The sequence below is a fragment of the Quercus lobata genome, chromosome 6 (genome assembly GCF_001633185.2).
Source record: "Quercus lobata isolate SW786 chromosome 6, ValleyOak3.0 Primary Assembly, whole genome shotgun sequence".
NCBI classification, from domain to species: Eukaryota; Viridiplantae; Streptophyta; class Magnoliopsida; order Fagales; family Fagaceae; genus Quercus; species Quercus lobata.
Window position 1 is genome coordinate 53,227,646 of NC_044909.1, and position 19,678 is coordinate 53,247,323.

General features: G+C 33.0%; 1 protein-coding gene across 1 annotated transcript; it reads right to left on the minus strand.

The window, feature by feature from the left end:
- Positions 1–15,541: 15,541 nt before the first annotated feature.
- On the minus strand, positions 15,542–18,786 carry LOC115993890. The gene is made up of 5 exons (XM_031117874.1): positions 18,532–18,786; positions 17,649–17,772; positions 16,780–16,879; positions 16,202–16,288; positions 15,542–15,852 (listed from the first exon to the last, which is right to left on the minus strand). The coding sequence occupies exons 1-5, from the start codon at positions 18,587–18,589 to the stop codon at positions 15,718–15,720; spliced, it is 504 nt and encodes a 167-aa protein (XP_030973734.1). The 5' UTR covers positions 18,590–18,786; the 3' UTR covers positions 15,542–15,717.
- Positions 18,787–19,678: the final 892 nt, after the last annotated feature.

The following is a 19,678-nucleotide window of genomic DNA, read 5'->3' on the forward strand; positions in this document are numbered from 1 at the left end:
ATGATCAATTTTAATTTGTGTTGCTGTTCGGTGTGCTGTGGTGGGGTTCACAATAAATACGTAATTACTGTTTATAATATAATTTCATTTCTTCCTTGTGCTTAGAAATTTAATTTCTTCTAATCAATGTGTAACTGGTGGAGGTGATATCTGATATGAGAGAACAATTCTCACTTCTTCGATCTTCTTCTTTTCTTTTTTTAATTATTTTTATTTTATTTTTTATGAACTGAAAATTAGGACAATCCTTACAAAAAGACAAGTGTGACGGCCCAACATTGCCGTAGAAACAATTATAGATTGCTTTGAAATTTTAAAAGGAAAGATTTCGAGGTACATACTCTTATTAAAAATCTATTGTTGTCACTAAAATCATAAAACTCAATTGAAACCTTTATGTTTTCAACAGAAAAATTATAGTTTATAATTGTGACATGTTTATAAAAGTGGATATATATCATCAATATTATCGATAAAATATACAGAAAACTATTATACTATGAAATGTCGTGTTATAAAACTTAATATTTTTTATAAGTATAAACAACACGGTTTGTTAGGATTTTTAATCTTTTATTTTTATTTATTATTAATATTATTTTTATTATTATTATATTTTAGTTAGAATGAATAATATCAATAATTATAAATAATAATAAAAAATTGGGTCATGTTAACGAGTGTCCTAAGGCATTGGTTAAAAATCCAATTAAAGAAAGTTTTGATATCACTTTTATGAAAAATAAAAAAAACTATCAAAATATTAATTATTTTTTTATTAAAAATTTATTTAATTAAATTCTTAATAAGTATCATAAAGATAATAATCGTTAGCATTTTCCTAAAAAATTATACAACCTCAAGAGGAGTGAGCAGCTAGCTAGCTAGCAAGCTAAAAACAGACTCACCACACGTGGCCGACGCGGCAAGTAGTAAATTATAAGAATGAAATAAAGTAAAAAGTGTAAAGAATAAAGACGTGTCTTTGAAGGTTTATGGAGTTTTTGATTTGTTGCTTTAGTGGACGTTAATGATTGAGGCATGGAAACTCGTATCACTCCAGGCAATTTTGATTGGAACTTACGTCATACACTTATCTTATGTCGTTCAAGATTAGAGAAGAATTAGGGGTGTCCATTCGGGTTAGTGTGTCGGGTTCGTATCGTGTCGAGGTAAGGATATTTGACTAAATGACTTAACCCTAATCCGACCCATTTAATAATCGTGTCATGATCTTTCAACCCTAACCCGACTTGTTAATAAAGCGGGTTGACCTGACCCAACCCATTTGACACGCTTAATAAACGAGTCGTGTTGGGTTGACACGAATGTGACACAACCTATTTCAACTTGCATAATATTAAATATAACATCTATCTAGAAATAATTTTTTTTTTTTTTTTACATTCCAAAAAGCAGTGCATACACTTTAAGTCTTCAACCCATATTAAAAATAATATAATTCAACAAAAATATAACATTCATCTAGAAATAAGTTATTTACACTCTAAAAGAAGTGCATACACTTCAAACCAAATTCAAAATAACAAAAATAAAATAACATAGTTCAACAAAAATATATTATCTTTGGAACTCGCCAAATGCTAAGTATCAATATTGAAAGAATTTGAGCAAACAGTAGACTATACCTAATTATGACCACGATTATCATCCATAGATTCTTTGCTGATGTCCAAATTCGTAACATCTTCCGCAAGCTCATCCAATTTCATTTGTGCAAGTTCTATGCCCCCCCTCCCCAAAAAAAGTATTAGTAGTTCTAGAGTCTGTAAAGTTTTAATTTCCAATTATATCCCTTGTAAATTTTTGTAATTACTCACTTTTCTTTTTAAATTTAAAATATATGTTGGATATAAAAAGTATTTGACAAATCTAAAATAAAATAAATATTTATTTGTTATACGAGTTAAACGAGTTGTGTTAAGTGGGTCATTACGGGTTAACACAAATAAATTGACGTGTCAAACGTGTCTATTGCGAGTTACGCGGGTTGACCCGCTTATGACACGTTTCTTATCGTGTTGTTTTCAAGTCGACCCGTTTATGACCCAAACCCATTAAAACCCAACCCTAACCCGAAAAAACACGTGTCGGGTTCGTGTCATGTTCGCGAGTTGGGTTGAACATTGACACCCCTAGAAGAATGGCTAGGCACCAACTCATCCGACCATTTCCTAAATGCTATTGGGGTACTACCTATTGCCACTTGCGCGGTTGCACCTATTAAAAAAATTAAGTAATATACTATATTTATAATTTTTGTTACATTTATTCACGTGCTAAGATGTGAATAGAAAAATAAAAACGATGGGTTTATTTGGTTTACAACTCCACTATTCACATTACTCTTAAAATAATGGACAGAAGACAACCATCATGTTATATTATACTTTAATAATATTATTTTTGTAATAGTATATTCGTACTATATAACTATATTAATATTTTATATAAGATAATTAAATATTATACTCCTATATAAATTAACTGATGTCATCAAAGACAAACATTAAAATAACTAGTCAAAATTAAAGAAAAAAATTACCTTAAGCTACATTCACTTAAATTTCTTGAATGTTTGACAATATTTTTGTAATTACATATAAAAATGACACTACTTGATAGCTATTTCCTAGGTTAATGTTTTGAAAATCTCATAATTTGATTACATGTTTCTTCGTAATACACCAATAGGATGTTAGTTAGGGTCCGTTTGGATACCACTTGTTTTGCTGAAAACTGAAAATACTGTAACAAAATAATTTTTAAATATGTGAATAGTGCAGTGGGACCCATTTTTAATGAAAGTTTTGTTAAAAAAAGAGATTTGTGGGTCTTGTGAACAGTGCACGAGACCTACTGAACAGTGCAAGCACGTGAAAACTGACTTCTCAAAAAAAAAAAAAAAAACGTGAAACACAAAAATGCTGGGATTTTAAGCCGTATCCAAACGGGTATTTATTATCTAATTAATAAACTTATGTTTTCGATATGAGAAATGCTACGATTGACAAAAATAGCTTGCCACCTAAGTGGTAAATAAATAAACTTATTTTTACAACAAATTTTAAGTGATAAGTTGTTATTAACTGTTACTGATAGATAAAGGGTGGGTTTGGATCCACGTTTGAGTTTTGCTTTTGCTTTTTTTTTTTCTTTTTTCTTTTCTATTTTTTCTACACGCGTTTCAAGGGACAAGTGCAACAGTGGAGTACTGTTCAGTACTGTTTGGTCGTGTTTTTTTGACATTTCTGTCAATCAGTGGGTCCGTGCACTGTTTATGGACCCACAAATTTCATTTTTTATCAATTTTTCATTAAAAATGGGTCCCACAGCACTATTCACACATTTAAAAATTATTTTGCTACAGTGTTTTCAGTTTTCAGTTTCAACAAAATAAGTTCTATCCAAACACACCCAAAATTTTAGTGGTAGACCTAAATTAGAACTAATAACAGTTTGCCACCTAAAATTTGTTGTGAATTAAGTTATTGTGAAAATGTTATAGATTTATCATTGCTCTTTGAGTATATCTTAAAAAAAAATTGAAATTTAAACATTTTATTGATTAAATGATTTTTATTTTTAATTATTTTGATATTTTAGAAGCATAAAACACATTGACAAACAATGTAATCTAATAATAGAGCAGTGGCGGCGCCACCTTATGACCGGGGTGGTCCCAGGACCATCCTGACCTAGAATTTTTTTTATATAATAATTTAAAATTTTATATTTATTTACCTTTAAAAAATTTGTTGGGACTACCTTGAATTTTTTTTTATGCCAATAAAATTAAATTTTGGTCCACAATTTCAGCAACTTAACAATATATTGGAGTTTTTCAAGCAAAAAAAAAAAAACTCAAAAAAAAAATTTGAACTAAAATCTTAAAAAAAAAAAAATTATAATAAAACTATTAAAGGTTGGGCAATGACTTGATTTATTGACTAAACACACTACCCAATACAACACAATTTCCAAATTTTGTTATTTTTTATTATTATTTTTCATCACCAGACATATATTACTTCTATAGGGACTGGAATTGGATTGGACCCAATACAGGATTGGGTTTAAGCCCAAGAAGCCCAAACAATAAATTTATAGAGCGTGGATGAAAGAACTAGATCTATTCCAGAAGAAAAACGATAAAATTTGCTGATTTAAGGCTAGTAAACACAAGTAAGATAGGAAAATCTGTCCTCGGAGTGGCCAGAGGAGCTTATATTATATTGTCTTGTTCTTCAACAATTTTACAATAGTTCACAATCTTATCGAAAAAGTTTCTTTTGATTTCTTCCCCCCCCCCCCTTTTTAGTACATCTTCTCATGCTATATACTATAATCTTGGTGTCATCTCTACCATACATGTGTAGGTTAGATTCGGGGAACTCCTTCCTGTCTCTTCCAACACCTCCCAGAACCATCAACTAATAGCTGTAAAGTTACTTGACCATTGTTCAAGTATCACCTCCACATTAATGCTACCAGAGAGTTGGTTGGGAAGCATTTAATGCGGAGGTAGCAACCTTTTAAAGATATTTGTTGCCTTTCTCATTTCTTTCCCCTTGTCTAACGTCCAACCCTTAGTTGCGACGTAACTTTGAAGAAGGTCCATGATGATATGACACTCCTATTGACCTCAGACCCTCATTGCCGAGATTGCTTTTCTCCTCGGACATTCGTTGGACTTGTCTTTTATTATCTCTACTCTTCTCTTTACTCCTTTCTCCTTATAATTTTATCTGGACATTCTCGAATGGTTTAATATCCTCGGATCGGGCCATAGGCCCATTTAGTACAGCCTTAACAGTACCTCCTGATTAACTGGCCCCCACAGCTTCTCATTTTTAATTTTTTTTCTCTTATTTCTTCTTAACCACACACGTCTTCTGTCTCCTTGATTTCTACATTTCGAGTCTGTTTGGATATCATTTATTTTACTGAAACTAAAAACTTATTACTGAAAGAACGGTAGATAAAGGTAAAAGTTAGTCCAAATAGCACAATGGGTCTATGAATAGTATCAAAAAGAGCCCATGAATAGTCTCAAAAAGTGCAATGAGGCCTATAAATAGTAGTAAAAATAAGCTGAATAGTAAAATAATTTTAATTTTTCATTTCAATCCAAACGCATGCTTCATGTGTGTTTGGATAAATTATTTTTAGCTAACTTATTTTACTATTTTGTTTATTTTTGCTACTATTTATGGACCCTACTGCACTTTTTAGTACTATTCATGGACCCTACTGTACTCTTTAAGCTAACTTTAATCTTTATCTACGGTATTTTCAGCAAAATTTTTTCAGTTTTAGTAAAATAAGCGGTTCCCAAACACTTTTGCATCTACGTTTTAAATTTTATTACATCTTCATCTACACTTTTACATTTACGTTTTGCCTTCCTCCTTGTTCGTAACTTCTGTGTCTTCTACTAGTACTAGTGCAGCAGTGTCTCTTCTCAAGTTTTGAGTTTCAAATTTCTCAATACGATTTTTTTTTTAGCTGTACAAGTACCTTTGTTCATTTCTTTTTTCTTTTTGAGGTTTTTCGCTGTACAAAATGCAAATTTGTTTTGTATTTAAGAACATTTATTTATTTATTTATTTTTAAACACAAACTTCATGTCGACCAAATCTTGAATTTTGGTTAATATTTACTAAAATGCCTCGAAACACCTGAAATAGACCGAAATGACCTGAAATTTTTTCAAAGTGAAATAGGGTGGGTTACTTTTCCGGTTTATTTATCGGCACGGTATTTTCCGGCCGTTCCGACCGGAATGGAACAGAATTAATAACATTAAATCAAACCTAATTACCTAAAGGTTAAAAGCAAATAAGATTGTGTAATTTATATTTTTTAAGGAACACTCTAGACAAAATTTCTAGAGTCGCCATTGTATTAGAGTAATAAAAAAAAAAACATTGAAACTAAAAATATTATATAATAATAATAATAATGTAACATTGTCCTATAAAATAAAAGGTAACATTGAATCTAGTCCGAAATTGAGTATATACAATTTTTTTTTTTTTGAGAAGTAAATTGAGTATATACATGATTGCCCATACAGAGTGGAAGAAGTTGAAGTGGAATTGGTTTGTCCAAAGAAAGAAAGAAAGATAGAAAAGAGTCGGTTAGCAATAATATTAGTGATAGTGAGTCGTGTTTTAATTTAGCTGGGAAGTTGGAACCAGTAATCACTAATCGATCACCCCTCTATATATCTAAATTAATTAACATTATGGTAATGATGTCAAAATCAATCCAACGTGGCATTATAGTTTTAGCCTTATAGGAGCCAACGATGTAAGAGAAGTAATGATAGACCCGCAACTGAATAATTACAATAATGCAAAAAGAGAAACGTAATTTGATAATTCTAATAAGTTAGAACAAAAGGTGTGAAAATACGCAAGCAAAAAAAAAAAAAAAAGGTGTGAAAATTGAAAAGCATGTGATGATAATGATTGATCGGAGTCATAATGAGCTAGCAACACATGCCTTTGCTTTGGAATCTTCTCCATGAATGAATGAATGAATGAATAGGCTTTAGAATTCTTTTTTGATTTTCTAATATATAAAAAACAAAGAGAGATGAGAGAACAGAACACTGCCTTAGCTTCTTTCTTTTTATTTTCCCTAAACAAACAGAGCACTGCCTTCAATTTTCCAAACCAATATTGTGACTAAACGTAAGAGCTGATGTCACCCAGCTTCGGATTACGATCTGATATCAGGTTACCAACATCTCACCTTCTATGCTTTATTTAATTTTGTGACACATTTTTTTTTATAAATTTTTTAAACAACTTTTTATTTATTTATAATTTTTTCACAACTATTAATATAAGTCTCTTTTATTTTTTATATTGATATATAATCAAAGTGATATTATTATTCATCATAAAAAAAGAAAAAGAAAAAAAAAAGGATGGTATTGTTCAAATTACAAACTTATAAATTGTGAAATTAAGTATAAAAAATTTACTTTAGTTTTTTTTTTTTGGATAAAATTTTGGTTTTAAAGGGAAAGTTTAGTTGAAGATCCCATCACATAAAATATGACAGAAACATGAATAATTCATGAATGTAGGTAAATGTTAAACCCATGTGGGCCGGGCCCTACCCATAAGGCCCCACTATATGCTTCTCTAGAAATTGGTGGAAGGTACTAGTGTGCCATGCCATGAATCATAATGCACCGGTGGTGGGCTAGCTTCTTTAAAATGTCAATACTGCTGACTACATACTCGTTTGGAGCCTCCGATAAGACAACCGCAATTCATTTGAATACGTTTACATTTTTTTTTTTTTTTTTTTTTTTGGAGTTATTTAGTGTTAATATCAAAGCAAATCATCCCAGTAGTACTCTAACGCAATTAATAAATATTGATCATCAATTTTATTATGATGGCATGCTTAACCGTAATCAATCCAATTCATTATAATTGTGTCAAAAACCAGTTTTTGATCCAAAAACCTATTTTAACTCTAATTAAGCAAGTGTTATTTTCATCCAGCATGACTCTGACTCCTACGTTTTGCAAATTAAATGGTCTCAAACCATGTAACAGATAACAATCGTGATAGAATTTTTTTTTTTTTTTTTAATTATAAAAATATAAGAGAAGATAAAAACATTATATCTATTTGTATGATTAAAAGTAAGTGTTATTTTGAATCATGTGGGTCCGGTCGGTCATTAAAATTATTTATTTGTATAAAAATCAAGTAATAAAAGCGAACCTGATTAATTCGACCACCTTTAATATGTCGCGTGGTGAGTGTCGTGACTCTTTTGAAGCACATGGATAGAACTATTAAAACAATCTTTGTACGACTGACCCCCCGAATTGCCCCAGATTCCAGGAACTTGATGGCACTTTCACCAATGTTTGTCTCTTCTTCTATGACTATCATCATCATCATCTTCAGTATTTACGAGCTTGACCGAGTCTATCAAAAACACATTTCAAAAGTGAGTCCGGTTAATGTGTGCCTTTATGACACATATTAAAATTTTTATTTTTAAAAATATTTTTTTGAGAATTAAAAAAATTGTCATTATTTTTTTAATTTTCAAGAAAATTTTCTCAAAAAATATAAATTAATATGTACCGACACATATTAATAAAATCCTTCAAAAGTTAGCGAAAAATTTTGGTGCTACTACTTTGGTCACATGGTTTGTGGAGACCACGTGAACGAGTTGTTTTTTTCAAAGTTAGCTATCGCCAAGGTCCCAAATTCTCACCCAGTCTGGCGAGCACATTAATTATTTGAGCTCTTTTATTGGTGGGTGTGTAGGCCAGCTCGCCAGGCCATCCGTGGAATTATGAAATTCAAATGAATATATAACATGTACGTGGACGTGGCTTTTTCTTCTCCTATAATTTTTATGTGCCAACTGCCAACATATGTGATTCTGTCACTAATAATTAAAGAGAGCATCCGGCAGTCATATCATTATCATCCCCTAATGATTAATGAGTATTATTATATTTCATTACAAATAAAAAAAATAAAAGTAGGTTAGGTAATAATTAAAGGTTTGTTTAAAATATTTGTTTTAGTAACGTTGTTTGTATTTTTTAAAAATATATATAGATAAAAAAGTGTATGAAAATATGTGTAATATTATTTAAAAATTATTGTTTAAGTACATATATCAAACAGACCCTAAATGACCTGAGTTACTGTATCTGTAACTGTAAAGATTGGAGTGGAAAGACCTTTGGCAATATTTTTGCTAATAATTATAGAACAAAAAAAATTGTCCTGTGTTTGGGAAATCTTAAAATTTAATAGCCATTGATAAGGAGGGGGTGTATTTTGTCAAAAGACTATCTAATACAACATTGTAAGGACTCAATTTGTAACGATCCCTAACTAGTATTGGGTTCGTACGTTAAAGGCTCAAACAATAAAATTTGTAGAGCGTGGGCTGAAAGGTTAGGCCTTGGTCACCGGACAGTAGTTAGTCATGGTGTTCATGAGGATCGCAAGAGGGTGAACTTAGCGTAGCTAATAAGACTTTTCCCCCGGCATGGCCTGAGCGGCTCCGATCCTTAGACCTCGTTCGAGAAGTTTCATGTTTGTATTATTCTCCCTTTTTTAGGATTCAATGGCTTGGGAGACGATATGTCCCCGCCCCTTCCTGAATTGCTTATCTTTCCTTTTTATACTAGCCTTTACCCTTCCTCTAATGTCCACGTGTAGGTTCAGCTTTCCAGGGCTGATACTTGTCCCATCAGCCTATATCTAGAGTGGTTGGGGGTGGTTGTAAAAGCTGAAAAGCATTGCTCTGTCAGGCGCAGAGTATTTAATTGCAGTAATGACAGCCTTTCCTTTATCCTTTGTCGCCATATTGTCCAAGGGTCCTTTCTCCATCAATGTGGAGGTGTTCAACGTTTCCTTAAATTGCTCCTATACCGTACTTCCCCTTTCTTTCAAGAGCGTTTTGGGATGTCGAGGACAAAATCATCCTCGACTATATCTCTAGGCCATTTGGACTTTTACTGTATGTTCTCGACAATGTCCCTCCTCGGTTCGGACCTTGGGCCCTAACGCAAAGTGAGCCGGGGTCACAAGTTCTCTGGCCCCACAAACATGATATACCCTTTTTTTCTATTTAAAAAAAGAAAAGAAAAGGAGAAAAGTTATTATTTTAAAATGTCAGAGTTCACGGAAACTCACTTGAATGACTTCAATATTTGCTACTTTTAGAGTATGTTTGTTTGGAGGTGAAATAGGGTAGATGGAAAACTTTGGAAAGAAAATAGGAAGGAAAACTTTTTTGGAGTGTGTTTGGTTGGGTAGGAAGGAAGAAAAAAAATGATGGGGCCAAAGTATTTTCTTTTCGAGCCCACCAAAATATTTTCTTCCAAAAATAGAGAGAAAACTAAATGGGGATGAATTTTTTTTAATTGACAAAAATGCTCATGTGCATGTGCATATAAACTTTCTTCAAGTCGTTGTTGTTTTTCTTTTCTTTTTTTTTTTGGGCAACAACGTTGCCCCTTTTTTTGCTTCTTCTTTTTTTTTTTTTTTTTTAACTGGGCAATCACGTTGCCAGTTGCCTTTTTTTGTCTTCTTTCTTTTTCTTGGGCATTAACGTTGCCTCTTATCTTTTCTTTCTTTTTTTTCTAATCTTTTTTTTTTTTTTTTGATTTTCTAGGGCTTGGGCGTGATATATTTTTTTTACTAGATGTGATTTTTTTTTTCTGGGACATGATTTTTATTTTTATAATAAATTTGGGTGATTGCTCTTTTTTTGTGTGATTATTTGTCACTTTTTTGTTTTAATTGGGCATTATTTTTTAACAAGGGTATATGAGTAAATTTATTCAAATTCATTTTTTTCATCCTCCTACTTTTCCACCTCAGCAAAACAAAATATTTTCTATCCTCCCACTTTTCCACCCTCCCACCATTTTCTATCCTCTCACTTTTCCACCACTCCAACCAAACGGATTCTTAAAAGTACTTTAGCATTCAAGAAAGCAAAAAAGTGTTTATTTTATATCTTCAAAACATACTTTATTTATTTTTATCATCATATTTTACAACTCACCAAATATCCCAGTTTTTATTTTTACATACAACTCATTAAAATAACATAAACTACCCTATCAACTCATTCTCTCTCTTCTTTCCCATCTCTCTCTTCCACCTTTTTTGTACATTTATATTTACTTTTATGTTTAGCAACCATACTTCTATATTTATTTTAGCACTAGCATTGGGAGTGTAAAAACCCCCTGTTGCTATTTTAGCTACCAACAAGCCAAAAAATACACATCAAGAGGTGGGTATGTATTTTTTTTTACCACCTGTGAATAATTGCTTATCATATATGAGAACCAATGAAGCTTAGGATGTAAAAAAAAAAAAAATATATATATATATATATATACACACACAAATATATATATATATATATATATATATATATATTACTTAAAACTATCTCCTCTTCTCTCCCACTTCTCTCTCTCCTTTGGATTGTTTATATTATTTAATGTTGTAGTTTATATTATTTTAATAAGTTGCATGTAAAACTAGAAATTGAGATGTTGGGTAACTTATAAAATTAGATGATAAAATAGATAAAGTAAGTTTTTAAAGTGTAAAATAGAGACTGGTATGCATTCCTAGATACTAGTGTTTTATGTTTAGCAACCATGAATAGTAAGTTGTATACATACAAACTTACTATTCACGGTTGCTAAAATTTTTTGGAAAATTTGCGGGAGACGCAAGAAGATTTTTATTTAGTATTATTTATGTTTGCAAGTCAATTGTATTTTTTATATTTTAGGTCCTAATAGTTTATTAAGCTATTAATATTTTAATTTGGAAGCAAGGTTATTTTCGTAATAAGGCAATAAGGGTTTCCTAGCCAATTAGGACTAGAGTTTAGTAATCCTTTATAAGCAACCTATTGTACTCCTTGAGGAGATAGTTGATATTTTGATGAATTGAAAAAATGGTCATTTGGTCTCTCTTTTGGTCTGGTGCTGACTCCAGGTCTACCCTAGGTTTTGACTCCTAGTGGTTTCCTCGCTTGGTGTTGACTCTAAGTAAGGTCTAGGTACTGACTCTTAGGTCATATCCCTTTATTTTATTGTTGTTTCAATTTTGTTCTAATTGTCCTGCGTCAGTTTTGGTATCAGAGCAAACACCAATCTATTGAAGCATCATCGCAGGAATGAACTAGAAAATATCACCCCAAAAAATAAAAAAAATTCATTGCCATGTTTCTCATCCCGTCAAACCATAATACCCACACAAAAGCCAACCACCATAAAGGAAACTAGATCCAAAAAACCCATAACCTACTCCACCAAAACAGTATCGCAAGAATTCGTTAATACCGATCTCACCTCGTCGTTCCAAAGTCGCTGCCCATAGCCATCACAAGCTGCTGGAAGGGCCAACCACCGCAACCACAACACCATCGGAAGCCTCAGCCTCGCACGCCACTGGTTCTACTGCAACGCCAAACCTGCATCTATCTAATCTCTTGAGGTAACCCATTGGCCTGTCTAAATTCCCCTATTTCCCTTCTTTAGCCATTTACGTAACCAAGCTTTTTGTTAAAAAAAAAAAAAAAAAAACAAGGCATTTGTGTCTCAAAATTGTACCTGACCCATTAGCCACTCAAACACAATTTTTCCCGGCCCAAATAAAGAACCCAACACAACCCATTATAAATTTAGCTCAATCAAATAGGCCAGCACCCAATAAAAAAAAAATTAAAAAAAAAAGTCATCCTATTGCAAAACCCACAACACGATCCTTTTAACAAGCCCTAAGCCCAGCTTATACAACACCAATTTTCCTTTAAAAGTAAAAGACCCTGCCCCCACGCACAAAAAAAAAAAAAGTAAAAAAAAAGACTTCCTTTTATAGTGAACTTGAAAAGTAGCTTAAGGAGGCTGGGAATAGACTCCTTAACCCTCCTTCCTCTATTGATGACCTCCTTACTCTTCTTGATGAAGTTGAAAATTTGTTAGCATACGTGGAGCAAGTACCATCCAAATCAATGCTAGATGCACTTTTTCCCTCAGTAAAGGCTCTGATCAATAATAAACTTTTGAGACATGCTGAAATGGATGTGAAGGTTTTAGTTGTATCTTGCATTATTGAGATTATAATAATAACAGAACCAAATGCCCCATATAAGGATGAGCAAATAAAGGAATATTTCAATTGATTGTGGCAGCATGTGAAAATATGTCTTATGTGTCTACTCGCTCTTATAAGAAGGTGACTTCAATTCTTGATACCATTGCAAAGGTCAAGTTATGCTTGGTGATGTTGGATCTTGAGTGTGATACATTGGTTGTTGAGATGTTTCAAAGTTTCTCGAAGATGATTGTTGGGGACGTTTTTGCGACAAGGGCCGAAAATGCGAAAACGATCCAAATCTCCCCTTGGGTTCTTTAAAAGTGTTTATTGATGGAGAATCAAGCCCAAAATTCACAATGTATAGAAAACAAAGGCTAATGGTGCTTTGACAAGAGAGAATCAAAATGCTAATAATGAAAGTGTAGAAAAAGCATAAAAACATAACAGGTCTGAAACTTCGAACCACAGTCACACAAAAGAGGAAATTAAGGGAGGTTGTGAGAAAGAGAGGGAAGGTTCCTCTGTACCCATATTTCCACCCCTAAGATTTAGAATTGTGAAATGTTTCCTGGCTTCGTGGGTTTTTGCTCTCAAGTTTCAGCTCTATAGGGAAAACGTGGTTCAACAGGTCTGAAACTTCGACCCACAGTCACCCAAAAAAGGAAATTGAGGGAGGTCATGAGGAAGAGAGGAAAGGTTCCCCTGTACCTATATTTCCACCCCCAAACTCTGGAATTGTGAGATTGTTGATTGGTTGAATGAAGTTTTGCTTCGAAGTTTCAGGTTTGTGGGTAAAACGTGGCTGCCCCTATTTTTGAGCTGAAGAGAGAGTTTTATATAGAGTTTGGGGTGTTGCTAATGACTGGTTTTTGAGTAGTGGAAGAGACTTTTATCCCCCATGATACTAATTTGGTGTTTTGGCTTGGGTTGCTTTTGTTTAGGGAAGAGTTTGGTATGCTTTCAGCATGATTTTGGAAATAAAGTGGGTTTGCTTTTAATTGGTTGCCTTTGGTCAGAAATTTCAGACCATTGGGAGGCTTACCTAAGTGAGGGCTAGCAAATGGAGTTAGCCAATGGGAGCTAACTATGTTTAAAGGAAAAAAAAGGGTTCAGGCAGAAACTTTGGGCCACAGTCACACAGAACATAAAATTTGTTTTGGGGTGGAAATTTTGGATACAAGATCTCCTCCATGAGCCTGAGGTACTACCAGCGTCCCTTGCCCACTTGGTAGCACGCATGGGCTGGGCTCATGCAAAAGGTCCGAAGGAACCAACCCATACCCTCCAAACCACACTTTCTCAATTTCCCAATAAGTTACATGAGTTTGGACCATGCTTAAAAGAATAATATATAATATAATATATGAATTGAGCCTACAAGGAAGTCGGGCTTGTTTGAATCGGGCTTGTACGAAATGTGTCGCAAAAATGGGTATCAACAAGGATTAGGTCCAACCATCCACCTGTTGTACTTTCAACTCTCGAAACAATTATGAGTCTGGTCATAAATGAAAGTAAAGACATTTCCTTGGATCTTCTTAGTTCACTTTTTGCTATTGTAAGAAAGGCAAATTAGAATGTTTCACCTATTTCGTGGACATTGGGAGAGCAAATAATCACTAGGATTAATGCCCAACTAGAAAAGATAATGACACCCACTCAAAAACTACCCAGCAAGCTTAAGGATGCACATGATGTGAAAGTTGAAGTTGTTGAACATGCTTCTAATCAACCCTCCACAGTCCTTGAAGATCTACATCTTGGTGAAGTCGAAGAGGTTAAAACCACAGTGCTTCCTATGGTTCATAAGATTCAAGAAGAGATTATACTGATTCCACACATTGATTTTGTTATTCCAAATGAGTTTGATGTGGTGGAATTCAAGGTTTTTCTTTTCCTTGTGCTCCCTAATGTGATTTCAAACTTGAAGCAAATGTTATTTGTCAGCATCCTAATCCTTCAATGCTTCAAAACTCGAGGTCAAGTTTTCTCCAACTAGAGAAAAATGATGCGGGAGACGCAAGAAGATTTTTATTTAGTATTATTTATGTTTGCAAGTCAATTGTATTTTTTATGTTTTAGGTCCTAGTAGTTTATTAGACTATTAGTATTTTAATTTGGGAGCAAGGTTATTTTCGTAATAAGGCAATTAGGGATTTTTAGCCAATTAGAACTAAAGTTTAGTAATTCTTTATAAGCAACCTATTGTACTCCTTGAGGAGATAGTTGATATTTTGATTAATTGAAAAAATGGCCGTTCGGTCTCTCTTTTGGTCTGGTGCTGACTCCAGGTCTACCCTAGGTGCTGACTCCTAGTGATTTCCCTGCTTGGTGCTGACTCTAAGCAAGGCCCAAGTGCTGACTCCTAGGTCATATCCCTTTATTTTATTGTTATTTCAATTTTGTTTTGGTTATCCTGCATTAAACTCACACCCAGATAAAGCTCAATTTGAGCAGGCGAGTTGCTAAAATTAGCAAGAGGGGGTTTTACACTTTCAATGTAAAAGTAGTTCTTTCTGCCACTTTCTTGTTAGTCTGATTTGTTTTCTGCCACTTTCTTGGTAGTCTGTTTTGTTTTGAGAGACATATTAAAGTTTGGCTATTGTGCATGTAATTTAAAGAAACTTTTCAAGTATTGTTTTATACCGTTGCTTTACTAATTATCATTTACCCTTTACCCCCAACAAAGGAAAAGAAAAAGAAAAGGAAGACCGTGGTCTATTGACCAGTACTCAGCCCTCCCTTCCAATTCCATTCTAAAAAGAAAAGGAAGAAAAAAAAAATATTGGGAATAAAAATGTTTATGATGCCCACTCCCCAGCAAAGATGTTCCAGCAATTGTGATAGTTTCTAATTGCTGGTATGGTCTTTAACAATCAACCTGAATTTATTTATTTATTTATTTTATATAAGTACAATCAACCTGAATTTATTAACCGAATAGAAAATTAGAATAGAAAATTAAAATGGATAAAGGATTCAAAACACTGTTTTTCCAGTACTAATCACACGTAAGTAGTGATGATTTATATGGCAATTACAACAAATATTCTGTTACATTGAAGCTCCAACTTCATCTGAATTCACTGCAGCTCCATTAGGGGCATCATCTCCATGAAGCTGAGCAGAAACATCGTCTATGGCTGAATTCAACTGAGCAATCTTCTCCGTTAATATTTTGCGGGTTCTCTGTAGTCATCACACCACCAATGCAATATCAATGCATTGCAAACATTTAAAAAAAAATGATAACTAAAACAATATCAATAATAGTTAAAAGAGGATGAAAATACAAGTTAACACAAACAATTTGTACAGTGTTTCTTTTTCTTATTTCTTTTCTTGAAGCTACAATTCATAAAGCTTACTTATACATATGAACTATTATATTTTTCTTGTTTGTCTTATGACAACCAACCATAACTAGGCCTTTATTTGTAACCAAAAAGACTTCACTTTCAAAGCTGAACACATTAACAAACATGCCTACACACAATGAATAATTTAAAGGATTACAAATGCAGGAACAGCTTCTCACCTCCAAAGCTTTCTCCTCATCATATATAAATTTTGGCAACTTCCTCATCAGATCTTTTCTGTCAGCTCCAGCAAGTGCCTTGCTTATCTGCAAAAAGTAAACTCATCAGTACTTCAGCCTAAAAAAAGTATTGAAAAATAAATAAATAAACAGTGCATCTGAGCTGTTGATTGTATGAATAGTATATAGACCACATCAATAGCCCAATACTTACTGATGCATCACATGGCTGTTTAATTAGGCCAAATAATTACATACATTTACATATTTCTTGATACTACCACTTTAAATGAATTATTTTTATGCTATAGGCTCAAAAATGTGACAAAAACACATGTATTGCTCCAATTAATTAGAACCTAAGAAGACAGATGGACAACACTCTCATTACAAAGCCACTAACAAAGATACTTGCACAGTTTGGTTTTCCATCAAATAAACCAGATTTTAGATCATTAAAGTGTCAAAACGAACACATACACTACTCTACTTAATTAATAACCTAGGGAAACACAGACACCCAAGACCAAATAAGTTGGATTTCAGTAGGTATATAAAGCTAGATACTTCAACAATACCTGGGGTGCATATATGCAGCCTAGTGTCCCAACAACCATGCCTCCCAACACAAAGCCCCCAACAAAGATACTTGCAGTATTTGGTCTTCCACCATCCGCACTGTACTTGCACAAAGTACAAAGTGTTTAGAAAAAAATGGATATCCTTAGGCCATGAGGAGTAGCTATCAATCTTTCTAACAAGGAAAAATAGAATCCTTAATAGGAAGTGAAACAAGACTAACTAATAACTGCATAAATTGTAAATGTTTCCAGTCAATGTATTTGGTTTCCAGTCAATGTATTTGATTTTTCTTTTGGTTTTTTTTTTTTTTTTTTTTTTTTTTTGGGGTTGGGGGGTGGGTGGTGGGTGGGAGGGAGGGGAATGAAGACATGCACGTATCTCATAGAATCTCATATTAGAAACTTAGGGTCATTCATGCTTTGGGGTTTTTAAAAAAAAAAAAAAAAAGAGAAGATTTTTGGTCTACAAATGCACACCAACATATCTAGTGCATAGCTAAATAAAAAAGGAAGAGTAAAGCTTAACCACATCTTTTTCACATTCAATTAAATGCTAGAATGCTTATAGGAAAGAGTATACGGCCAACTAAATTTGTGTGAACAACTTTGAGCTAACGATGCAAAAAATGGTTGGAAGGCAAAATAATAAGCAGTACTCTACATAACAACTACTACAAAAAAGATGTTAACCACAGTAGCCATTTTTATATGTATAAATGCGTATAAAGATACAAGTACATGCTCAAATATAGTAAGACACATACACTCACCCATAATTCTCAATAAACAAAGTAGCGAGTCCAAAAAATCTTATGACACTACTTTTTTTTTTTTTCTTTTCATGGACAAGTAAATTGTATACATACCCTGCTCGAACTGTAAAAGGGGTTTTAGATGTAGTAAGTTTTGCTTTACGCTGAAAACCAGGAGTTAGAGATGGATCACAGGTGCTAATATTCAAAAGACATCGGTCAGTTGGCTTCAAAGAACCTGGCTTCAAATATTCAAGAATTAATTAGATGGACTGAAATCTGTGTAAATAAATATAGGAAAAATGCAAAAGCTACTACCAAATTTTCTATAAAATTCATACAAACTAAGTCTAACATGCACATCAACAGCATAATAAATACGTCTTTTTCGTGTCGTGTTTAAAAGTTATACATAGATACATATACTTCAATTGTTATAATAAGCGGACTGAAAAGGGGATTCAAACAAGCAATGTCATTGAGTTTCAAGCCTCTTGGCTTGACCAATCGACCAAATCTCGATTGTGTCATTTATTAAAAGTCGAAAACATCAATTTGTAAAGCTTACGTAGTAAAATTTATACTATTAGTAAGATATAATGTTGAAAGCATATTACAAGCATGGCATAAATGGGAATAATTGGATGAAACATTAGATTGTATGCACTATTTATACAAAAAGGTGCAAAATTGAGAGACATAAAATTAGAATCCAACTACTAGATGTTGAAACAGAGTATGAATGCAGTGAATAACTACAAAAGATGAAAAGTTCAAAAAAAAAAAAAAAAGTAAACGGCATATAGTAGAATTGTGGTTGTAATTAAATTTCAAAATTAACAACACAAAATTAGTAATCAACAATCAAATAATTAATTAAACTAGTACAGAATGATTGTAATAATAAATTTACGTAGTAGTATGTCAAAACGTTTCGCAGAGATCTATGCGATACAGTAAGAGATTGAAAAGAAGAAATTGTTGAGGGAGAATTTACCGGATAAGAAGTGGGTTTGATTTGGAGAGAAACAAGTAGGTAGAGCAGCAGCGGCCATTTCCGTTTCGAATTGAATTTGAAACTGTACCTTTGCTAAGCACTTCTTCGTCTTCGATGTTATCGAACTTTCGGTTTTACCAATACCAACGGATGCTTCAGATATCGGGACAATTAAATTAAATACAAAAATAGAAAGATTTCATTTGGGTCTGAATCTGACACACCCACAGAAAGAGAGAGAGAAAATAATACTGCTCAAATATTAGGCTGAGGAACAGCTGGGGCTGAGATTGGGTGGGCTTTTCTCGGCCCAGGGGTTTTCCTGGCCCAATAAATCAAACTCATATCTTACGTGAGAGTTAAGAGAGAGTGTGTGTATATATATATATATATATTTTGCTTTAAAGAAATCTACTAATGTACTTTTTTTTTAAAATATTTTTTTTATATGTAAAGAAATGTACTAATGAAACAATAGAAAAAAAAACATAAACTTAGTTAGAACCATCCTAGAAATGGTCTCAACCACCCTAATAAGAAAAGACATAAGCAATTAACCTTACAATAAGAAGCTCATTTATAAGGTAGTGGGTAAGCTACCCTATTTCTCCCTCCTTTGGCCCATGAACAAGCTGAATTAGACATCAAGTAGGTAATCCCTGCATGTCTTCAATTGTTTGCTTTACATCCCAACTTACAATTTTAGAAGCTTTCATAATTAAATCTACAACTTTTTTAGCATCCCCTTGAATAATAAAATTTTTCATTCATTGCAAACTCCACCGCAACCAAAACAAACACCTTAAAGTCATTTTGTATAGGGCCAAAAATTGGATCCAATACTCTTGTGCACTGGACCTATCAGGATTATGACATGTATTCACTTTTGGCCACATATCATGATTTTGATGAGTCTAATGCACAAAATCATTGGACGTAGGTCAAGGTCTTTGCACAATAGCTTATTATTGGGACAATTGGTAGGTTAAATGATTAAGTTCACAATTTTCTAACAACATTTTTTAGGACAACTAATAATTTAACAAGCTTTAAAATTGATGTTTATTGTAGTCTCTTATCATCATTGCCGTTGAAGCTTTCCCTCTCTCAATAGTTAGAGTATTTTCTTTGAGATTGGCTTGAGATT

What these genes read in the sequence shown, in the direction of transcription:
- LOC115993890 (XM_031117874.1), bottom strand. Translation starts at nt 18,589, where the DNA reads ATGGCCGCTGCTGCTCTACCTACTTGTTTCTCTCCAAATCAAACCCAC. An exon ending in CCTTTTACAGTTCGAGCAGG is followed by an intron (nt 16,880 to 17,648) that starts GTATGTATACAA and finishes GTGCAAGTACAG; the next exon opens with TGCGGATGGTGGAAGACCAA. An exon ending in GCTGCATATATGCACCCCAG is followed by an intron (nt 16,289 to 16,779) that starts GTATTGTTGAAG and finishes TACTTTTTGCAG; the next exon opens with ATAAGCAAGGCACTTGCTGG.